This window comes from Chlorocebus sabaeus, chromosome 6 (assembly GCF_047675955.1).
Source record: "Chlorocebus sabaeus isolate Y175 chromosome 6, mChlSab1.0.hap1, whole genome shotgun sequence".
Lineage (NCBI taxonomy): Eukaryota > Metazoa > Chordata > Mammalia > Primates > Cercopithecidae > Chlorocebus > Chlorocebus sabaeus.
In genome coordinates, this window is record NC_132909.1 from 6,817,031 (window position 1) to 6,837,628 (window position 20,598).

Sequence of the window (20,598 nt, forward strand, 5' to 3'; positions counted from 1 at the left end):
AGAGGCCAGTGACCAGGCTCAGCTCAGTCTGCACAGAGGGGCCGTGGCAGAAGGAGGGCTCGGGCAGGCTCTGCCACTCAGGTAGGCACCAAGCATGGGACCCGTAGCCCCCTTTTCCCCAAGTCCCAGGAGTCTAGGGTCCCAGCTCCTCCTTCTCCCAGGACCTGGTGTCCACCCCCTGGCCCCTAGCCCCTTCCTTACCCAGCACCCAGGAATCCAGGCCCCTGGGCCCCTCCTCGCCTAGGACTCAGGAATCTAGGCCTCCAAGCTATTCTTTGCTCAGAACCTGGAAGTCCAGGTCCCCGGCCTTCTCTTCCCCAGGACACCAGGCTCCAAGAACCCAGCCCCTCCTCCCTGTCATCTTTCCAGGATCCCTACCATCCTCCTCCCTCAGACCCAGGAGTCCGGGCCCCCAGTCCCTTCCTTCCCCAGGACCCAGGCGTCTAGGTCTCCATCTCCTTCTCCCAAGCACCTGGCATCCCACTCCTGAGCCCTCTCTTCCCCCAGTTCCCTTCCTCCATCAAGTCCCAGGAATCCAGCTCCCAACCCCATCTCTCCCCTTCCCGGCAGATCACCATGTACAGCTTCATGGGTGGTGGCCTGTTCTGTGCCTGGGTGGGGACCATCCTGCTGGTGGTGGCCACGGCAACAGACCACTGGATGCAGTACCGGCTGTCAGGGTCCTTCGCCCACCAGGGCCTGTGGCGGTACTGCCTGGGCAGCAAGTGCTACCTGCAGACAGACAGCATCGGTGAGCCCCCCGGCCAGGGTCCGGGCCGCGCCTGGGGAAAGAGCAGGGCGGACCTCGGGGCCCAAGGACACCTGTATTCCAGATGGAGAACTCTGCGGCTCAAAGAGGGAAAGGGAGCAACCCAAGGTCACTCACATGGAGGGGGCAGAACTGGTACTGCAGGGTTGCTTTCTAGCTGCAGTGACACGGGGTGTTGGTTTGCAGGTTAAGTTGGGAGAGGTGGCATTTCCTGATGCCTCAAAGGTGTCATGCACAGCAACTGGGGCTGGTGTCACGAAACAGCATTTTCTAAATATCTACTGTGGACCAAGAACTATGTTAGGTACCAGGGGATACAGAAGAAATATGGGCCCTGAATTTGCTAAATACTGCATAATGTAGCAGAAAGTATTTTTGCGTACTTATAATGTACCAGGCCATAGATAGAGAGATACATAGAGATATATAGTATAGTGCATGCTGCATAACATCTATAATATATTAAGTTAGTATATACTACATTTTGTATAATATATGCAATTTATATTATTACATATAACTTATGTATAATATGTGTAACTACATATATACATTAATAAATTAATATACAATATAGTGTATTATACATGCACCTCTATTATATAATAAATTACTAATACATAATATATTGTATATAATATGCTACATATTATATAATAAATAATGCACATATAATATTTTGTATATATGACGTAAAATCCATTATATTACACATTCATTATCTAATAAATAGTATATATTATGCTACATATAATAAATTAGTGTATATATTATACAATATATTATAATAAATATATAAACTAGAGAATATTATATTGCACACTTATTATATAATATATTAATAAATTTGGCCAGGTGTGGTGGCTCACACCTGTAATCCCAGTACTTTGGGAGGCCAAGGTGGGTGGATCACCTGAGATCAGGGGTTCGAGATTAGCCTGGCAAAAGAGGTGAAATGCGGTCTCTACTAAAAATACAAAAATTAGCCAGGCATGGTGGTGCGTGCCTGTAATCCCAGCTACTCAGGAGGCTGAGGCAGGAGAATCGCTTGAACCCAAGAGGTGGAGATTGCAGTGGGCCCAGAAGGTGCCACTACACTCCAGCCTGGACGACAGACAAAGGCTCTGTCAGAAAAATAAATAAACAAATAAAAATTAATTAATACTATATAATATATTGTGTATTACTACTAGTAATAGTATTAATAATACCTGACATTAATTGAGAGCTTACTATGCCCTATGTGCTATTCTAAGCACTTTACATGTAAGGGCAGTTCAATTGTATGTAAGAGTGAGACATGAGATGTGACCTCAAAATTCAAACATCCTCTTGAGTAGTTGAGAGGAAGAGCTAAGCCCCACTGAGTGCCGGACATGACAGGCATGGGAGACTTCGCCCACCCGTTTCTCCCTGAGCCAGCCCTGAGGGAGAGGCAGGACGATGTCTGTTTGCTGGGGAGGTAGACTGAGGCGGGGAGAAGTGGAAAGACTTGCCTTGGGCCACCAGCTTCGGAGTCCCATCTGCCTGACTCCACACATCCTTCTCATTTCTGGCTGTCCTCATCTGTGACACTTCTACATTTCTCCTGCTTCAGGCTGGGAATTCCCCGAGGGACAACCCTGAGCCGCCTCTCTGTCTTATCTCTGCCAGGGATGCAGGAGACAGGGAGTCTTGGCGAAGGTCTTCGGTTTTTTTGTCTGTTTTTGTTTTGTTTTGTTTTGTTTTGTTTTGTTTTGTTTTGTTTGAGACAGACTCTCGCTCTGGCCATGGCGCTATCTCGGCTCACTGCAACCTCTGCCTCCTGGGTTCAAGCAATTCTCCTTACCTCAGCCTCCCAAGTAGCTGGGATTATAGGCCCCCACAACCACACCTGGCTAATTTTTATATTTTTGGTAAGAGACAGGGTTTCACCATGTTGGCCAGGCTGGTCTTGAACTCCTCCTGACCTCAGGTGATCCACTCGCCTTGGTCTTCCAAAGTGCTGGGATTACAGCTGTGAGCCACCACACTCAGCCTCATTATTTCATTTGATTCGATTTTTGTAGAGAGAGCATCTGGCTGTATTGCCCGGGCTTGTTTCAAACTCCCGGCTTCAGATGGACAGGGTGGCTCAGTCTGTAATCCCAGCACTTCGGGAGCTGAGGTAGGAGGATCACTTGAGCCCAGGAGTTTGAGACCAGCCTGTGCAACATAGGGAGACCCCATCTCAACAAAAAATAAAAAATTAGCTGGGCATGGTGGTGTGCTCCCTTGGCCCCAGCTACTCAGAAGGCTGAAATGGGAAGATCACTTGAGCCCAGAAGTTCGAGGCTGTAGTGAGCTAAGATGGAGCCACTGCACTCCAGCCTGGGTGACAAAGCAAGACCCTGTCTCAAAAAATAAGAAGAGGCCAGGCGCGGTGGCTCAAGCCTGTAATCCCAGCACTTTGGGAGGCCGAGACGGGTGGATCACGAGGTCAGGAGATCGAGACCATTCTGGCTAACACGGTGAAACCCCATCTCTACTGAAAAATACAAAAAACTAGCCGGGCGAGGTGGCGGGTGCCTGTAGTCCCAGCTACTCGGGAGGCTGAGGCAGGAGAATGGCGTGAACCCGGGAGGCGGAGCTTGCAGTGAGCTGAGATCCGGCCACTGCACTCCAGCCTGGGCAACAGAGCCAGACTCCGTCTCAAAAAAAAAATAATAATAATAATAATAAGAAGAAGAAGAAGAAGAAGATACAAGAAATACTTAAAAACAAACCCTCCTGGCTTCAAGCAATCCTCCTGCCTGAGCCTCCCAAAGTGCTAGGATTCCAGGTCTGAGACCCTGTGACCGGCCTGAATTAGTGTGCTAGGGGTGCCATAACAAAGTCCCACACACCAGGTGGCTTGAACAAGAGCAATGTGTTGTCTTACAGTACTGGAGGCCTAGATGAAGATGTGGGCGAAATCACTTCTTTCTGAGGGCTGTGAGGGAGAATGTGTTCCATGTCCCTCCTTCCCTGGCTTCTGGTGATTTTCTGGGAATCTTTGGTGTTCCTTGGTTTGGAGATGCATTACTCCAATTTTTGCCTTCCTCATACACGGCATTTTTCCTGAAAGTGTGTCTGTGTCCAGATTCCTATTTTTATAAGGACGGCAGTCTTTGTTTTATGTTTTGTTTTGTTTTTGAGATGGAGTTTTGCTCTGCCGCCCAGGCTGGAGGGCAGTGGCATGATCTTGGCTCACTGCAACCTCCACCTCCCAGGTTCAAGTGACTCTCCTACCTCAGCCTCCCAAGTAGCTGGGATTACAGGCGCCCACCATCACGCCTGGCTAATTTTTGTATTTTTAGTAGAGACAGGGTTTCACCGTGTTGACAAGGCTGGTCTCAAACTCCTGACCTTAGGTGATCCACCTGCTTTGGCCTCCCAAAGTGCTGGGATTACACTGGGCAGGAGCCACCAGGCCCAGCCCAGTCTTTGGATTAGAGTCCCACCCTACTCTAGCGTGATCTCTTCATAACTAATTATATTTGCAAAGACTCTATTGCCAAATAAGGTACCATTCTAAGGCACTAGTCACAATTTCAACATAAAAATTTGGAGGGGGGGAGAAAAAGATATAACTCAACCCATAAAAATATCCATGGAGAACCTGTCAGGAATTTCTCTCACTGAGGCTTCTACAAGACAAAAGACTGGGTTTTACAAAGCTCCTAGACTTTTTACTTTTCAATGGCAAGATGCAAGGTTTGAGGTATACCATTTTCCTGGGTGCTCCAGCAGACAGAATAGCCAAGCAGTTAGGAGCACGGGCCTTGGAGCTTGGATTCCAACTCCAGCCCTGTTTCTAATTATGAGACCTCGGCAAGTTACTTTACCTCTCTGGGTCTCCATTTCTTCACTTGAAAAATAAGAATAAAAATGGTACTTATAGAATAGGACTCTGGAGGAACAAATAACGTCACACCTGGGTAGTGAGCCTGGCATATAGTTAGCTATTGCCAAAGGAGGAAGAGATTATTATTATCTTTCCCACAGCATCTCCTGAGGGGCCAGCACTGGGCAAAGCACAAGAGAAGAATGGCCCCAGTGCTCAACACTCATTCATTTCACGCATTTATCGAGCACCTATTATGCACCAGGTGCTAGGTGCTGGGGACCCAGTGGTGAATGAGACAGCAAGGCCCTTGTCCTTGCAGAGCTAAGGATTTACTGAGGAGAGATAGACATTATAAATAAGTTAAAAACAAGTAAATAGGACATTTTCAGATATAAGCAAGTAGTATAAAAGAAATGAAAGAGTAGGCTGGGTGCAGTGCCTCACACCTGTAATCTCAGCACTTTGGGAGGCCAAGGCAGGTGGATCACTTGAGGCCAGGAGTTCGAGACCAGCCTGGCCAACATGGCAAAACCCCGGCTCTAATAAAAATACAAAACTTATCCAGGCGTGGTCGTGTGCACCTGTAGTCCCAGATGGTCAGGACTCTGAGGCAGGAGAATTGTTTGAACCCCAGAGGCGGAGGCTACAGGGAGCTGAGATTGTGCCACTGCACATCAGCCTGGGTGACAGAGGAAGACTCAGTCTCAAAAAAAAAAAAAGAAAAAGAAAAAAAAAGAAATGAAAGAAATGTGAGAGAGAATAGTAATCAGCAGGAGAATATAGGGAATCAGCATTCATTCATTGATTCATTCATTCATTCATTCAACAAACATTTACCGAGGCCAGAATGCAAACCAAATGTGTGGTGGGGGTGTTTATGACACAGAACCAACCCAGTGCCTGTCCTCAAGGAGCAATCAGGCTGGAGGGGGAGACAGACAAAGAGAGTCACAACCCTTAGCCGTGGGTAAAGATGATGACTGAGGGATGAGGAGATGCTTCCTAGAGGAGGGGTCATGGGAGATAGGCTTTGCAGGATGAGTAGGAGTTTGCCAGGTGAAGAAGAGGGCATTTGCAAAGAAGGGAAGGATGAGCTGGGTTAGGGATATGGAAAGGGGCAAGGCATTTTCATCTCAGAGATAGCAGCATCTCTCACTTAGAGCAGGGGAGGCGTGGGAGTGACCATGGGGTGCTCCCACAGCATACTGGAATGCCACCCGGGCCTTCATGATCCTGTCTGCCCTATGTGCCACCTCCGGCATCATCATGGGCATCATGGCCTTCACTCATCAGCCTACCTTCTCCCGCATCTCCCGGCCCTTCTCTGCTGGCATCATGTTTTTTGCCTCAAGTGAGTAAGCCCACCCTCTCCCTACCCCTCTCCTTGCTGTCATCTCAAACCCCAATCTGTCCCCACCCCTCAACACCATTCGCACCCCTTATTCCTCCTCACACTCAACCCTACCCCACCCTAATCCCATCTCCACACCCAAAACCAACCTCATGACTATTTCGAGTTCCGGTCTATTCTGACACTAGCTGGTGTACTACAATTCAGTTCTGGCACTAATCACCTAAAATTTGTGTTTGACTCCACAGGTTAAGACCACAGTCCTTAGCAAGACTGCCTCCACCTCAGCTACAAGCTGCAAGCAGGGTGCCTGGGCAACCCATGCTTTTGATCCACTGGCTACAAACTAGGAGGTTCTCAAGACGCACTCAGATTCAAAAATTTGCTGGAATAACTCACAGAATGCAGGAAAGTGCTATACTTACAGTTATAGTTTCATTCTAGAGGACACAACTCAGGCCCAAGCAAATGAAGAGACAGAGTCTAGGAGAGCCCAAAATGCAGAGCTTCCAAGACTTCTTCCCATGGAGCCAGGGGTCACCCTCCCAGCATACAGATGTTTTCACCAATAGGGAGCGCCACTGAGCTTCAGTGTCCAGAGGTTTCACTGGAGTCTCATTAAATAGGCATGACTGATTGAATCGTTGACCATTGATGGAACTCAGTTTCCAGCTTCCTTTCTTCCCCGATATGTTGTTCAGAGCCCCAACCCTCTAATATCATGGTTGGTCTTTCTTTTTTTTTTTTTTTTTTTCCTTTTTTGAGATGGAGTCTCGCTCTGTCCCCCAGTCTGGAGTGTAGTTGGTCAATCTCAGCTCACTGCAACCTCCACCTCCCGTCCTGGGTTCAAGTGATTCTCCTGCCTTAGCCTCCTGAGTAGCTGGGATTACATGCGCACACCACCACACCCAGCTAATTATTATTATTATTATTATTATTATTATTGTATTTTTAGTAGAGACGGGGTTTCACCATGTTGGCTGGGCTGGTCTTGAACTCCTGACCTCAAGTGATCCACCCAACTCAGCCTCCCAAAGTGCTGGGATGACAGGCGTGAGTCACTGTGCCTGGCCTGGTTGGTCTTTCTGATGACTACATCCAACCCTGTGTCATCTCATCTCATTACCATAAACTCAGGTTGGGCCCAAGAGGCTCAAGAATAACAAAGACCCTCCCATTACTCAGGAAGTTCCGAATATTGATTCTGCCTTCCAGGAACCAGAGACAACGGCCAGTTACATTATAAAGCACAACCACGTCCAACCCCATCCCAAACCTATCCCCCAATCATCTTTACCCCTAATTTCAACTCAACCCCCATCCTCACTCTTATCCCCACCCCCAACCCACTTCCACCCCTTTCCCCAATTTTAGTTCCCACCCCCATCGTCAGCTCTCTGCCCATCTCCAAAACCACACCCAGCCTTCGTCTCACCTGCATCCTCCTGCTCTCTCTCCCTAGCCCTTTTTGTCTTGTTGGCCTTGGCCATCTACACTGGAGTCACCATCAGCTTCCTAGGCCGCCGCTTTGGGGACTGGCGTTTTTCCTGGTCCTACATCTTGGGCTGGGTGGCAGTGCTCATGACGTTCTTCGCAGGTACTGGGGGCAAGGGGTGAGAAGGTCAGTGTCTGGGGCAGAGTGGGTAGCAGATCGGGTGGAAGATGATAGGGTATCCCACATGGGTCCCTCAGCACTGGGTCAGGAGGAAGACTCCAGGCCTATGGAGTCTGGGGTCATGGATACCCAGGGAGAAAGAGAGTAGGGTGTTGGACTCTCTTGGGGTGGAAATGGGGCTGGGGGGGGTTTAAGGGGGTCAATTTGAACTTCTCATGCAGGGATTTTCTACATATGTGCCTACCGGGTGCATGAATGTCGGCGCCTGTCTACACCGCGCTGAGCCCAAATGTGTAACCCAGCTTCATCTGGAAGTTAAAGCGAGGCCACTGAAGAGGAGGAGGAGAGTCTAGAGGCCTGGAATCCTGGTTCCTAGGGAAATGAGGGGGCTCAGTTCTGGACTCTGGGTTGGGGGGGGAGGTTGACTCCTGGTCCTAGGCCAGAAGGAGGAAGAATGGGGCCTGTGGGAGGGAGCTGAGAAGACTCAAGTCACCACCTGCCTGGCAGGTTGTTAGAAAAATGAAATATCCATTAGAGTAACTTTCTGAGGTCTAATAAAATTGACGTGAAACTACTAAAGTGTTCATCCTTGAGGGGCTGGGATGGGGAGAAACAGCTGTAAGGGTGGTGGGTGTGGGCAGAGGTGCTTTTTTGTGCGTTTTTCTTGTTGTTTTCGTCATTGTTTTGAGATGGAGTTTCGCTCTTGTCGCCCAGGCTGGAGTGCAATGGCGCCATCTCAGCTACCTGCAACCTCTGCCTCCTGGGTTCAAGTGATTGTCCTGCCTCAGCTTCCCAAGTAGCTGGGAATACAGGGGCCCACTACCACGCCCGGTGAATTTTTGTATTTTTAGTAGAGATGGGGTTTCACCATGTTAGCCAGGCTGGTCTAGAATTCCTGACTTCAGGTGATCCACCCACCTGTGCCTCCCGAAGCTCTGGGATTACAGGCTCGAGCCACCGCACCCGGGCCAGGGGTGCTGTATTATGGAGGCCCGACATTCTCAGTTTCTGCGGGGAGGGGAACAGAGATCCACCAACAGTACCTGTCCAGGAGCTCACCACAATTCAACTTCCAGGAAATGGATGTGTAGGATAATTGGACAAATGAAAAGATCTCTGAAAAAACTCCCTGCCCACGCCACCCCCAGTTGACTCTCTCCAGCCTCCTCTCTCCTCCCATGACGCATCCGTTCAAAGGAAACACCAGAACCCTGAGCCTTCACCTCTGGAACCTGCTCTTCACACACTATTCATGACCGTGATCTTCTCTTCATTCCCTCGTTAGCAATTCATTCTATTAATTGATGCTGGCTGGGTGCGGTGTCTCACACCTGCAATCCCAGCACTTTGGAAAACCAAGGCAGGTGGATTTCTGAAGCCCAGGAGTTCCCCAGGCAACATGAGAAAACCCCATCACTACAAAAAAAACAAAACAAAACAAAACAAAAACACATTAGCTGGCATATTGGTATGTGCCTGTCCCAGGAGGGTCACTGGAGTCCGAGGAAACAGAGGTTGCAGTGAGCTGTGATCGCACCACTGCACTCCAGCCTGAGCGAGAGTAAGACTCTGTCTCAAAATAAAAAAGAAAAAGAAAAAGAAAATAAATGGTTGCTAACTGCCGTGAGATTTACTAATGTCTATCATAAAATAATAAGACTATATCATAAGGCTGATTCTAATGAGACTATTTACTACAGCTATGCTAATAAATATTATGTTTATAGAGGTTTATTCCCTAAAATAATATTTATTGGGGCCTCCTCAAATAAAAATAATACTGTATGTATAGGGGCTTTCTCTAATCATAGTGACAATTGAAGCTTTCTCTAATAATTTTTTGAGGCCTATTTAAACGGAAATATTTGCCGAGCCTCATTCTAGTAATCCTATTTATAGGAGCTTATTCTAGCAATAATAATGATATAATTATGACTCCAGACTCAGGACTGCAACTTACCTACTCAACCTACTTACTCAACATTTCCACTTGAAGAGGCATCTCCAATCTCACATATCCAAAAATAAGTTCCTGATCTCACACACACACACCCTATGTGTTCCTCCCATGGTCTTCCCCATCTTAGGAAATGACAACCCTAGTTTTTATTTTATTTATTTATTTTTTTTGAAATGGAGTCTTGCCCTGTCGCCCAGGCTGGAGTGCAGTGGTGCGATCTTGGCTCACTGCAACCTCTGGCTCCCGGGTTCAAGCGATTCTCTTGCCTCAGCCTCCTAAGTAGCCGGAATTACAGGCGCATGCCACCACACCCAGCTAATTTTTGGGGGTCCTCCGTGGCAGATGGGGGCTACTGAGGAGCTTTCAAGCCTGGGAGAGGTTGGAAGGGGCTGGAGAAAGTTGGAAGAGACCTGGGGTGATTCAAAGAACCTGACAGTGCTTAGACAAGACTCACAGAGACCTAAGAAAACCATGTGGCCAAGCAGGTGACATGAGCTGTGGACCCCGAAAATCTGAGACAGGTATCAGTTAATTTAGAAAGTTTATTCTGCCAACGTTGAGGACGTGCACCTGTGACACAGCATCAGGAGGTCCTGACGACATGTGCCCAGGGTAGTCAAGGCACAGTTTGGTTCTATACATTTTAGGGAGACATGACATGTCAATCAATACATGTAAGAAGTACATTAGTCACGAGGTCAGGAGATCGAGACCATCCTGGCTAACACGGTGAAACCCCGTCTCTACTAAAAAAAATAAAAAAAACTAGCCAGGCGTGGTGGTGGGCGCCTGTAGTCCCAGCTACTCGGGAGGCTGAGGCAGGAGAATGGCGGGAACCCGGGAGGCGGAGCTTGCAGTGAGCTGAGGTCCAGCCACTGCACTCCAGTCTGGGCAACAGAGCGAGACTCTGTCTCAAAAAAAAAAAAAAGGACATTGGTTCTTCCAGAAAAGTGGGGACAACTCAAAGCAGGGAGGGGGCTTCCAGGTTACAGGTAGGTGAGAGACAAATCATTGCATTCTTTTGAGTTTCTCTTTTTTCTAGATGGAGTCTAACTCTGTTGCCCAGGCTAGAGTGCAGTGGCACAGTCTCAGTTTACTGCAACCTCCACCTCCTATGTTCAAGTGATTCTCCTACCTCAGTCCCCTGAGTAGCTGGGATTACAGGCATGCACTGCCACACCCAGCTAATTTTTGTATTTTTAGAAGAGATGGGGTTTCACTATGTTGCCCAGGCTGGTCTCAAACTCATGACCTCAGGTGGTCCACCTGCCTAGGCCTCCTAAAGTGCTGGGATTACAGGTGTGAGCCACTGTACTGGCCTCTTTTGAGTTTCTGATAAGTCTTTCCAAAGGAGGCAATCAGCTATGCATCTATCTCAGTGAGCAGACGGATGACTTTGAATAGAATGAGAGGCAGGTTTGCCCTGAGTTATTCCCAGCCTGACTTTCCCCTTTAGCTCAGTAATTTGGGGGCCCCCAAATTAAGATATTCCTTTCACAGAGCTCTCAGGAAAAGCTTCAGAAGGAGGCCTGAGGTTTTCCTCTGGCAACCACAGACCACATCTGGTTGAGAAAGCAGGTAGAGGTCCTGTGAGCAATTCCGTCTTCAAAGCCACAGCTGCCTTGCCTTTGTGCTCTTAAGAGATGGCCATGGCTGGCCAGGCGCAGTGGCTCATGCCTGTAATCCCAGCACTTTGGGAGGCTGAAGCGGATGGATCACCTGAGGTCGGGAGTTTGAGATCAGCTTGACCAACTTGGAGAAACCCTGTCTCTACTAAAAATGCAAAATTAGCTGGGCATGGTGGCGCATGCCTATAATCCTAGTTACTCAGCAGGCTGAGGCAGGAGAATCGCTTGAACCCGGGAGGCGGAGGTTGCCGTGAGCCCAGATCGTGCCATTGCACTCCAGCCTGAGCAACAAGAGTGAAACTTTGTCTCAAAAAAAAAAAAAGAAAAAAGAAAAAAAAAAAAAGATGACCTTCACCAGCTCTTACTGGCTTGTGGTAGCTATGTCAGAGGGCACCAAGAACCTGGGCCTGTGGTCAGCCTGTGACACCTACATGTGCAGAGACTCACTGGAGCCAGGTACAGGTCACCTGTGTGTGTGCACGCATGCATGGGTGTGATGGTGATGGTAGTGGGACCCACGTGGGGAGATGAGACACAAGGTTATAGGCTTGGACGTGGAGGTGAAATGAGGATGAAAATGGGCAGAGTTACGTATGAATTATAGAGGTTGCAGAGAAGAATGAAAGGACAGTGGCCGGGTGCAGTGGCTCACTCCTGTAATCCCAGCACTGTGGGAGGATGAGACAGGTGGATCACCTGAGGTCAGGAGTTCAAGACCAGCCTGGCCAATACGGCAAAACCCCATCTCTACTAAAAATAAAAAAAAATTTTTTAAATAAAATTAGCCTGATGTGGTGGTGCACAGTCCGTAACCCCAGTTACTCAGGAGGCTGAGGCACAGGAATTGCTTAAACTCAGGAAGCGGAGGTTGCAGTGAGCCAAGATCATGCTACTGTACTCCAGCCTGGGCGACAGAGTGAGACTCCGTCTCAAAAGACAAAAAAACGGTTGGGATGGGAATGAGAATAGGGTCAAGTTTCAGGAAGAGGATGGGGTTGGGTTTGGAGTAGGGTCTGGGGTTAATAATGGAGAGGGATTGGGGTAGGGTTTGGGAATGAGAATGAGAATGGAGTTAGATTTGAGGGTAGGAGGGGATTAAGGGTTGGAACTGGGAATAAGGATGGTGTTGAGTTTGAGAATTAGAAGGACGTTAGGTTTGGGGATGGGGTCGAATTGGGGGCTGGGGTTGAGGGTGTAGTTGGGACTGAGAATGGAGTTCTATTTGAGGATGGGGATGGGCTTAAATTAGGGGTTGGAGCTGGGGTGGAGATTACAAATAGGGATGGTTTGGGTTTGGAGTTGTGTTCAGGAATGGGAATAGGGTTAACTTTGGGGATAGGGATGGGTTGAATTTGTGGTTGGAACTGGGCTTGATATTGAGTTTGGGGATGGGGTTGGGTTTGGGGTTAATGATGGCTTTGGGTTTGGGAGGGGGTCAGGGCTACAGATAGGCTGTGTGCTCTGACCTGCCACTCACCGCACACCATGGCAGATTTCTGGAAGCTTTTCCGGAGACCTGGCCTGCTCATGGCCTCTGCCACCTCTGGGAGCCTGTGCTCATGAATTGGTTCTCAGAGTGGTGCGGATCTGAGTGAAGGATGGGGGCTGCCAATCGGAGTCTCTCCAATAAAGGAGAGGAACCAACCTCCCAGGTCATTTCCCATTCTCCACATTTGCCAGCTGTCCTGGGACTGCTGGCCCAGTTCATCTTCAAGACAGAGGTCCTCTTCCAGACTATTCCCTGTGTATTAGTCTATTTTCACACTGCTATAAATAACTGCCTGGCCGGACATGATGGCTCACGCCTGTAATCCCAGCACTTTGGGAGGCCAAGGCAGGCAGATCATCTGAAGTCAGGAGTTCAAGACCAGCCTGTCCAACATGGTAAAAACCCAAAAACCTACTAAACCTGAAATCTACTAAAAATACAAAAATTAGCTGGGTGTAGTGGTGGACACCTGTAATCCCAGATACTCGGGAGGCTGAGGCAGGAGAACTGCTTGAACCCAGGAAGCAGAGGTTGCAGTGAGCCGAGATTTTGCCACTGCCCTCCAGCCTGGGTGACAAGAGTGAGACTCTGTCTCAAACAACAACAACAACAGCAATAACAACAGCTGCCTGAGACTTGGTAATTTATAAAGGAAAGAGGTTTATTTGATTCACAGTTCAACATGGCTGGGGAGGCCTCAGGAAACTTACAATCAAGGCAGAAGGTGAAGGGAAAGCAAGGTACCATCTTTACAGGGTGGCAGGAAGAAGTGCCAAGCGAAGGCAGGAAGAGCCCCTTAAAAAACCACCATATCTTGTGAAACCTCACTATCACAAGAACAGCAGGGGGGAACCTGCCCAAGGATTCAATTACCTCCACCTGGTCTCTACCTAGACATGTGGGGATTATGGGGATACAATTCAAGATGAGATTTGGGTAGGGACACAAAGCCTAACCATATCACCCTGTTTCACAGAAGGCAAGATTTCCTGGGTCTTCTACCTGGGCTGTAGTACCATCACCTTACACCTGCTCACGAGTGAGGTTTTGCCAGGACCTGACGTTGGTGTGGATGGAAGACGCTAGCATCTGGGGGGCTGGAGAACCCTAGACTGAAATCCTTATGTCTCCCAACACCCTTTAGGCCCCCCGATCCTGGTGATAAAGGCTACCAGGCTGGAGCCCCCACCAAAGCAGAGATGCCACTGAACTCATTATATCAGATGAGGATGTGGGTATGTCTGCCTCTCTGCCAACCTTTCAGAATTGTGATTCTCTGCTGTTTACCTGCCCTCGGCATATGTTCCAAACTGCGGCCCAGGATTCTGAGCTCCCACCCGCCCCTTCCTCCCTCAGGACCTGGAGTTCAGGCCCCTAGCTCCTTCCTCCTTAAGCCCCAGGAGTTCTAACTCCCAAGCCCCCTTCTTTAGTAGAGACCCTAGACTTGGGGCCTTCCTCTTCCAAAATGGAAGACTGCAGAACCCACAGGAAAGCATGACACATCGCCAACTGTCCCCTCCAGCCACATCTCCCCTCCCACTTAACGCACACCCTAGCCTGATTGGCTTCCTCCCACCTCAGGGCCCCCAAGCCTCTCTCTCTCTCTCACCTCTTCCAGGAAGCCCCAACTTGGTGTTGAAGGTTCCAGGGGTGGGGGCTGTAGAACCTGTGACAGAGGCAAGTTCTAAACCACCACCCAAACCACTGATGATCTGACACCCTCAGTGGCCTCCCCCACCACACACTAAGCGGGGAACTGGACCCTGGGGAGGGGAGGGAGGACGTTGCCTGTGCAATCCAGGAAGGGAGGGTATGTGAAAAGTCAGCTACCGGGAACTGTGTGAAACCAAACCAGCCTCATCTGACAAAGCACACGAACCCTCACTGCCCCGACTGCTTGCTGGTCTCTCTTTGTTGAGCTCTGAAGACCCAGGAGTCTGGGTGCACAGCCTCCTTCCCTCTGAGATTCAACAGTCTGATCAGCAGCCTCTTCCTCCTCCAGGACCCAGAAGCCCCGCGCTTATCCCCATGGAGCCCTGCCGGTCCCTGGCCCTGCTTGTGGGCTTCCTGGGCCTGATGTTCTGCCTGATTGCTTTGAGCACCGATTTCTGGTTTGAGGCTGTGGGTCCCACCCACTCAGCTCACTCGGGCCTCTGGCCAACGGGGCATGGGGACATCATAGCAGGTAAGGGGAATGGGTGTCCTGCGGAGGGGTTGCCAGTGGGGATGGGTGTTCAGTGGTTTTCTCTCGATCAGGCTACATTCATGTGACGCAGAGCTTCAGCATTCTGGCTGTCCTGTGGGGCCTGGTGTGCGTGAGCTTCCTGGTGCTGTCCTGCATCCCCTCACTGTCTACCCCAGGCCACGGCCCCCTTGTCTCAACCATCACAGCGTTTGCTGCAGGTAAGGACTCTGGACTGGACTGGGGCATCGGGAGTCAGTGAATTCCTGCCGAAGGGTTGAGCTATCTCTCTTGTCCTTGCCCCCAGCCCTCTCCATGGCAGTGGCCATGGCGGTGTACACCAGCGAGCGGTGGGACCAGCCTCCACACCCCCAGATCCAGGCCTTCTTCTCCTGGTCCTTCTACCTGGGCTGGGTCTCAGCTATCCTCTTGCTCTGCACAGGTGACTATCCTGCCCACTGCCCTGGGGAGCTTGGGAGGGCCAATAGGGGGCCCTGAGGATGAAGGGCAGGGGCAAGTGCTTAAACTCTTTCTGGCCTCCCAGGTGCCCTGAGCCTGGGTGCTCACTGTGGCAGCCCCCGGCCTGGCTATGACACCTTGTGAGCAGAAGGCAAGAGCGGCAAGATGAGTTTTGAGCGTTGTGTTCCAAAGGCCTCATCTGGAGCCTCCGGAAAGTCTGGTCCTACATCCGCCCCACCCTTTCAGCCCTTCCCCAGCCCCTCCACTTGTTTCTTCATTCATTCAACAAAATTTGGCTGGAATCTGGCTATTCTGAGATTAATTCTGCCAAGACCTAAGCCAACCGTCTGCCAGCTCCATGGTAGGAGCTGAGCACCAAGGGAAGGTGACAGCCCACCACGAGGCCGACCAGCCTGCAGGGCGCTCCTGCCCAGCGCAACTGCCTGGCCCGTGTGGATACAGGCTCCAACCTGGGTCTATCTCTCCCCCTTTCCAGCACTTTTCTTTCTCCCTGTGTCTTTCTCCCTTTAGCTGGCTCTCTTTCCTTCTCTCTTCCTCTCTGATTTTGTACCCCTTGCCAGAACTCGGCCCTTCTTTGCACGCAGTCTCTCTCAGTTCTCTTTTGCACATTTCCCCATGCTGGGGACACTAGGACGGGTCAGACCCAGGCCCTGCCTACCAGGGGCTCAGTCTGTGGGGGTGGTGGGGAGGAGGCACTTACAGACCAGAAGCAGTTAATACAGGCCAGACAGCAGTCCCAGTGCATGGAAAACGCCGGAAAAAGACTAACCATATTGTGGAGGGATGGAGATGACTTTTCTAGACAGAGAATGTTTAGGGGCTTCTTAAGGACCAAGGAAAGGTAATATCCAGGCAGAGGGGCCCAAAGATGAACGTGCAGAAAAGTCAAGAGTCTTGTGGGAATGAAGAACGGTAATGTATGGCCAGGATATAGAATGTTGGGGGCGGGAGATGGAAAATGAAGAGGGAGAGGCAGGTGGGGGTTATGGCCTCTAATGTCATGCTCGATTTTCTCTTGAGCATGATGGGGAGTTGGGAAAAAATTGTGGGCAGGGGAGGGACAATGTCAGCTCTGGGTACCAGACAGATCCCCCTGTAGACGTGGAGGGGAGGCCAGAAGGTCAGGGAGGAACTTGGCAATGCAACAGGTGGGACATGATGAGGCCTGACCTGGAACCAGGAAAGGAAGGAATGAGCCAGACAGATCAGGGGCAGGAGGAGCAGGACTTGGGGACCCAAGGCTTTTCAGGGTGAGGGGCAAGAAGAAGATGAGGACAGTGCCCAGTGTCTGGCTCGATGAACTGGATGGGATGGCAAGGCCATCCCTAATAGGGTGGAAGACACTAAGCTCAGATGGAATATGGCTGACGATTAAGACCCCGAGGGGCAGCCAGGAGCAGGTGAGAATTTGAGTCGGTCTCAGGGGAGAGACCTTGGGTTGGAGATAGGAGTTTTGGATGGAGCATTAAGGAGCACTCAAACTTTGGCAGTGAGGAGGCTTGCCTGGCAAGGGAGTGTAGGGTGGAGCTTCAAGGGATACCCAGATTTACAAGTGAAGGGGAGAAGGCAGAGGAGCAGAAGTCTGCAGTTAGATAGCTGGGGACCTGGAGAGCTTCTGGGGTGCCTAGAATGTCAAGCAAAGAGAAGTTTCTTTTTTTTTTTTTTTTGAGACGGAGTCTGGTTCTATCACCCAGGCTGGAGTACAATGGTGTGATCTCAGCTCACTGCAACCTCCGCCCCCTGGGTTCAAGCAGTTCTCCTCCCTAAGCCTCCCGAGTAGCTGGGATTACAGGCGTGCACCACCACACCTGGCTAATTTTGTTGTCTTTTTTTTTGAGATGGAATCTTGCTCTGTCGCCCGGGCTACAATGCAATGGCGCAATCTCAGCTAACTGAAACCTCCATCTCCCAGGTTCAAGTGATTCTCCTGCCTTGCATCCCAAGTAGCTGGGATTATAGGCACCCACCATCACTCCCGGCTAGCCTGGCTAATTTTTGTATTTTTAGTAGAGACAGGGTTTTGCCACATTGGTCAGGCTTGTCTCAAACTCCTGACTTCAGGTGATCCGCCCGCCTCAGCCTCCTAAAGTGCTGGGATTACGGGCGTGAGGCCACTGTGCACCTGGCCAAGGGAAGAGAAGTTTCTAAGAAAGCGCTGGGAGTAGTGGTTCACACCCATAATGTCAGTGTTTTGGAGGCCGAGGTAGGAGGATTGCTTGAGCCCAGGAGTTTAAGACCAGCTTGGGCAACACAGCGAGACCCCATCTCTACAAAAAATCTTCAGAAAATTAGCCAGGTGTGGTGGCACATGCCTGTAGTTCTAGCTACTCAGGAGGCTGAGGCAGGAGGTTTCCTTGAGCCCAGGAGTTCAAGGCTGCAATGAGCTGTGATGGTGCCACTGCACTCCAGCCTGGAAGAGAGAGATGGCTCACACCTGTAATCCCAGCACTTTGGGAGGCTGAGGCAGGCAGATCACGGGGTCAGGAGGCTGAGACCAGCCTGGCCAATATGGTGAAACCCCGTCTCTATTAAACATACAAAAATTAGCCAGACGAGGTGGTGTGAGCCTGTAGTCCCAGCTACTTGGGAGGCTGAGGCAGAAGAATTGCTTGAACCCAGGAGGTGGAGGTTGCAGTGAGCTGAGATCGCACCACTGCACTCAGCCTGTGCAACAGAGCGAGACTCCATCTCAAGTAATAATAATAATAATGACAAAAGAAGGACTTGGCCTACCATGTAGTGGCCCCCAAAGATGCTGTCTGAATCTAAGCAGTCACTAAGTTGCCAGCTGCTGGGGTGTATGTGTGTGGTTGTGGGGGGAGTGAATATCCCTTTAAACAGCCACTGGGGAGGGGGTTCTGGAACCCCTGGCCTCACAGAGACCCAGCCTCCCTCCCCCCATCTCTCTGGGCTCTGTGTCTAAGGAGCCCTGGGGCGCTGGGTGTGAGTCACTTAGGTGGGCGTGTGTGGAGGGGTGTCTGGGGAGGGCACTGAACAGGCTGAACGGGCATTCCGTTGTGGGGAGACATCTCTGGGAAGACAGGTTCCTCACAGCAAAGCCTGTGGTGAAGGTCTCAGAGGCCTCTCAGGGGAAGTCTCAGGGTCCCCAGGAAGGGGAACGAGGTCTGGAGGGAGGAGGTTGTGGGTCCTCAGGCATGCTTGTTGAGGGAGGGGGTCTTCAGGTTCCCAGAAGCAGGGACCTCAGGCAGGAGTACTAGGGGAGGAGTGTGGAGGAAGCGGCCTCCTAAGCTGGGGGCCTCGGGGTAGGAAGGGCCTGGGCCCATCCTGCCCTTGTGGCCCCCGGCTGCAGCCTCAGTGGCATGGGGGTGAAGCGGAGCCTCCAGAGAGGGGGCATTCTGCTCAGCCTCGTGGCCAACGTCCTCATGGTGCTCTCCACGGCCACCAACTACTGGACCCGCCAACAAGAGGGCCACAGTGGCCTGTGGCAGGAATGCAACCACGGCATCTGCTCCAACATCCCCTGCCAGAGTGAGGCTCCGCCCGCCCAGATGGCAGAGGGCACTTCCGACTCCCAGGGCTCGGGACACTGCTGGGCCCATGGCGAGACGCCCACCCCTTCCATCCCCGGCTCAGTTGCAGCTGTCCCTCCTCGGCCGAAGCCGCCACGAACCCCGCCCCTCGACTTGTGGGCTTGTCCCTGACCCCCTCCCCGTCCCGGTCGCGGCAGTAACCGCAGGTCCTGACGTGACCTCCAAGTCTCCGTCCAAACGCCTGACTCCAGGTCGGGGGAACTCGGCTCCTGCTCACACACCGGGTTAGGGGGAGGAGACAGGAAAGCTTCCAGTTGCGGCCGAACCCGTAGTGGCTGGGGCGGCGCCCGCGGGGGCTGATGTGCCCGCTCTCCCCAGCCACGCTGGCCGTGACTGCGGCGTGCATGGTGCTGGCGGTGGGTGTCGGCGTGGTGGGCATGGTGATGGGACTGCGGATTCGGTGCCACGAGGGCGAGTCGCTGCGGGGCCAGACCACGAGCGCCTTTCTCTTCCTCGGCGGTGAGACTGCAGCCTGCCCCAGGCCGGCCGGCGGGGCGGGCCTGGGGTGATGGAGGGGCCTGGTCACCAGGGGCGGGGCTTGAGGTACTCGTGTGGGATCCGAGGGGCGGTGCTGGAAGAAGCCGAGAGAGGTGGGCGGGGCTCGAGTCAGAGTTCCCAGCCGGAGGCGCTGGAAGGGGCCGGGGCCAGAGGCGGGCCGAGAGCCGATAGGCGTGGTCTGATAGAAGGGGGCGGGTCTGTAGGGGCGTGGCCTGGGTGCAGCCCCACCAGGCCCAGCTAGCTCATCCTGCGGCTGGGCGGGGCCCAGGACTGCTGCTGCTGACCGCCTTGATAGGCTACACGGTGAAGAACGCGTGGAAGAACAACGTCTTCTTCTCTTGGTCCTATTTTTCTGGGTGGCTGGCCTTACCCTTCTCAATTCTCGCGGGTAACCTGCACAGCGGGAAGAGGGTGGAGACTGCCCAGAAGACCCTCACCCCAGAGGCTCCCCAGCTGCCCTTCCAGTAAACCCCGGGGACCTCTCAGGGACTCCCCAACACACTAACGACTCCTGCAGACCCGGCAGAGACCCCCTTGGAGCCCCAAACCCCAGTCCCCGGGGCCCGCCAGGCCATCCGCCCCAGGGCCCACCTTCCTTTTCCCGCCCCGCGTCCCCTTCCCCCCAGGCTTCTGCTTTCTGCTGGCAGATATGATCATGCAGAGCACCGACGCCATCAGTGGATTCCCCGTGTGTCTGTGACTGCAGCCTGCCTGGGGCAGAATAAAGGAACGGCTTTTTTTTAGCGCTGCGGCTCCGCGTGCTTTTCTGGGGGTCGTGGGGACGCAGGCACGGGGTTGCATAGAGACTCAGGGAGGACATAAGGACACGAACCTATAGGGAACGTGGAAACGGGGAGACACAGACATGGAGACACAAGTCTCCACGGATTGGGATGGGAACAGGGACATGTGGGAGGGGCGGGGCCAGGATGGGACGTGGGCTTTTGGAGAGGGTGTGGAGGGGCTGTGGGGACGACATGGAGGTGAAGTAGAGACATGGACAGGGGAGGATACGGATATGGAAAGGACAGGGAACACGGGGATGGAGAGACACCGACACGCGAGGATTCAGAGGCCTGGGAATACGAGTACCGCGACTTGGAAAGGCCGGAAAGAAGTGGGGGATCTGGAGTGGGAAAGGAGATCCGGGGATACCGGGAAGCGTTTATAGGACCGGGAGGATCTATAAACTCCGGGCGCGCTTCCCTCCAGTGCACGACCTTTCCCC

The 20,598-nt window shown here is 51.8% G+C and overlaps 3 protein-coding genes across 4 annotated transcripts; all 3 read left to right on the forward strand.

Moving 5' to 3' along the window:
* The first annotated feature begins 25 nt into the window (after positions 1–25).
* LIM2 (lens intrinsic membrane protein 2) lies at positions 26–8,252 on the forward strand. Of its 2 annotated transcripts, none has more exons than XM_007997776.3 (5): positions 26–81; positions 571–877; positions 5,818–5,967; positions 7,430–7,564; positions 7,804–8,252. In XM_007997776.3, the coding sequence occupies exons 2-5, from the start codon at positions 577–579 to the stop codon at positions 7,863–7,865; spliced, it is 648 nt and encodes a 215-aa protein (XP_007995967.1). In that variant the 5' UTR covers positions 26–81; positions 571–576; the 3' UTR covers positions 7,866–8,252. The 2 variants fall into 2 exon arrangements, with proteins under 2 accessions (XP_007995967.1, XP_037847427.1); XM_037991499.2 differs by having other exon boundaries at positions 571–751.
* A 6,239-nt stretch (positions 8,253–14,491) lies between these two features.
* NKG7 (natural killer cell granule protein 7) lies at positions 14,492–15,603 on the forward strand. The gene is made up of 4 exons (XM_007997775.3): positions 14,492–14,844; positions 14,916–15,062; positions 15,149–15,283; positions 15,386–15,603. Exons 1-4 carry the CDS (start codon positions 14,688–14,690, stop codon positions 15,442–15,444), a joined length of 498 nt encoding a protein of 165 aa, XP_007995966.1. The 5' UTR covers positions 14,492–14,687; the 3' UTR covers positions 15,445–15,603.
* Positions 15,604–17,939: 2,336 nt separating this feature from the next.
* Positions 17,940–20,113, forward strand: CLDND2 (claudin domain containing 2). Its single transcript, XM_007997774.3, has 4 exons — positions 17,940–18,810; positions 19,191–19,331; positions 19,639–19,758; positions 19,997–20,113. The coding sequence occupies exons 1-4, from the start codon at positions 18,642–18,644 to the stop codon at positions 20,068–20,070; spliced, it is 504 nt and encodes a 167-aa protein (XP_007995965.1). The 5' UTR covers positions 17,940–18,641; the 3' UTR covers positions 20,071–20,113.
* Positions 20,114–20,598: the final 485 nt, after the last annotated feature.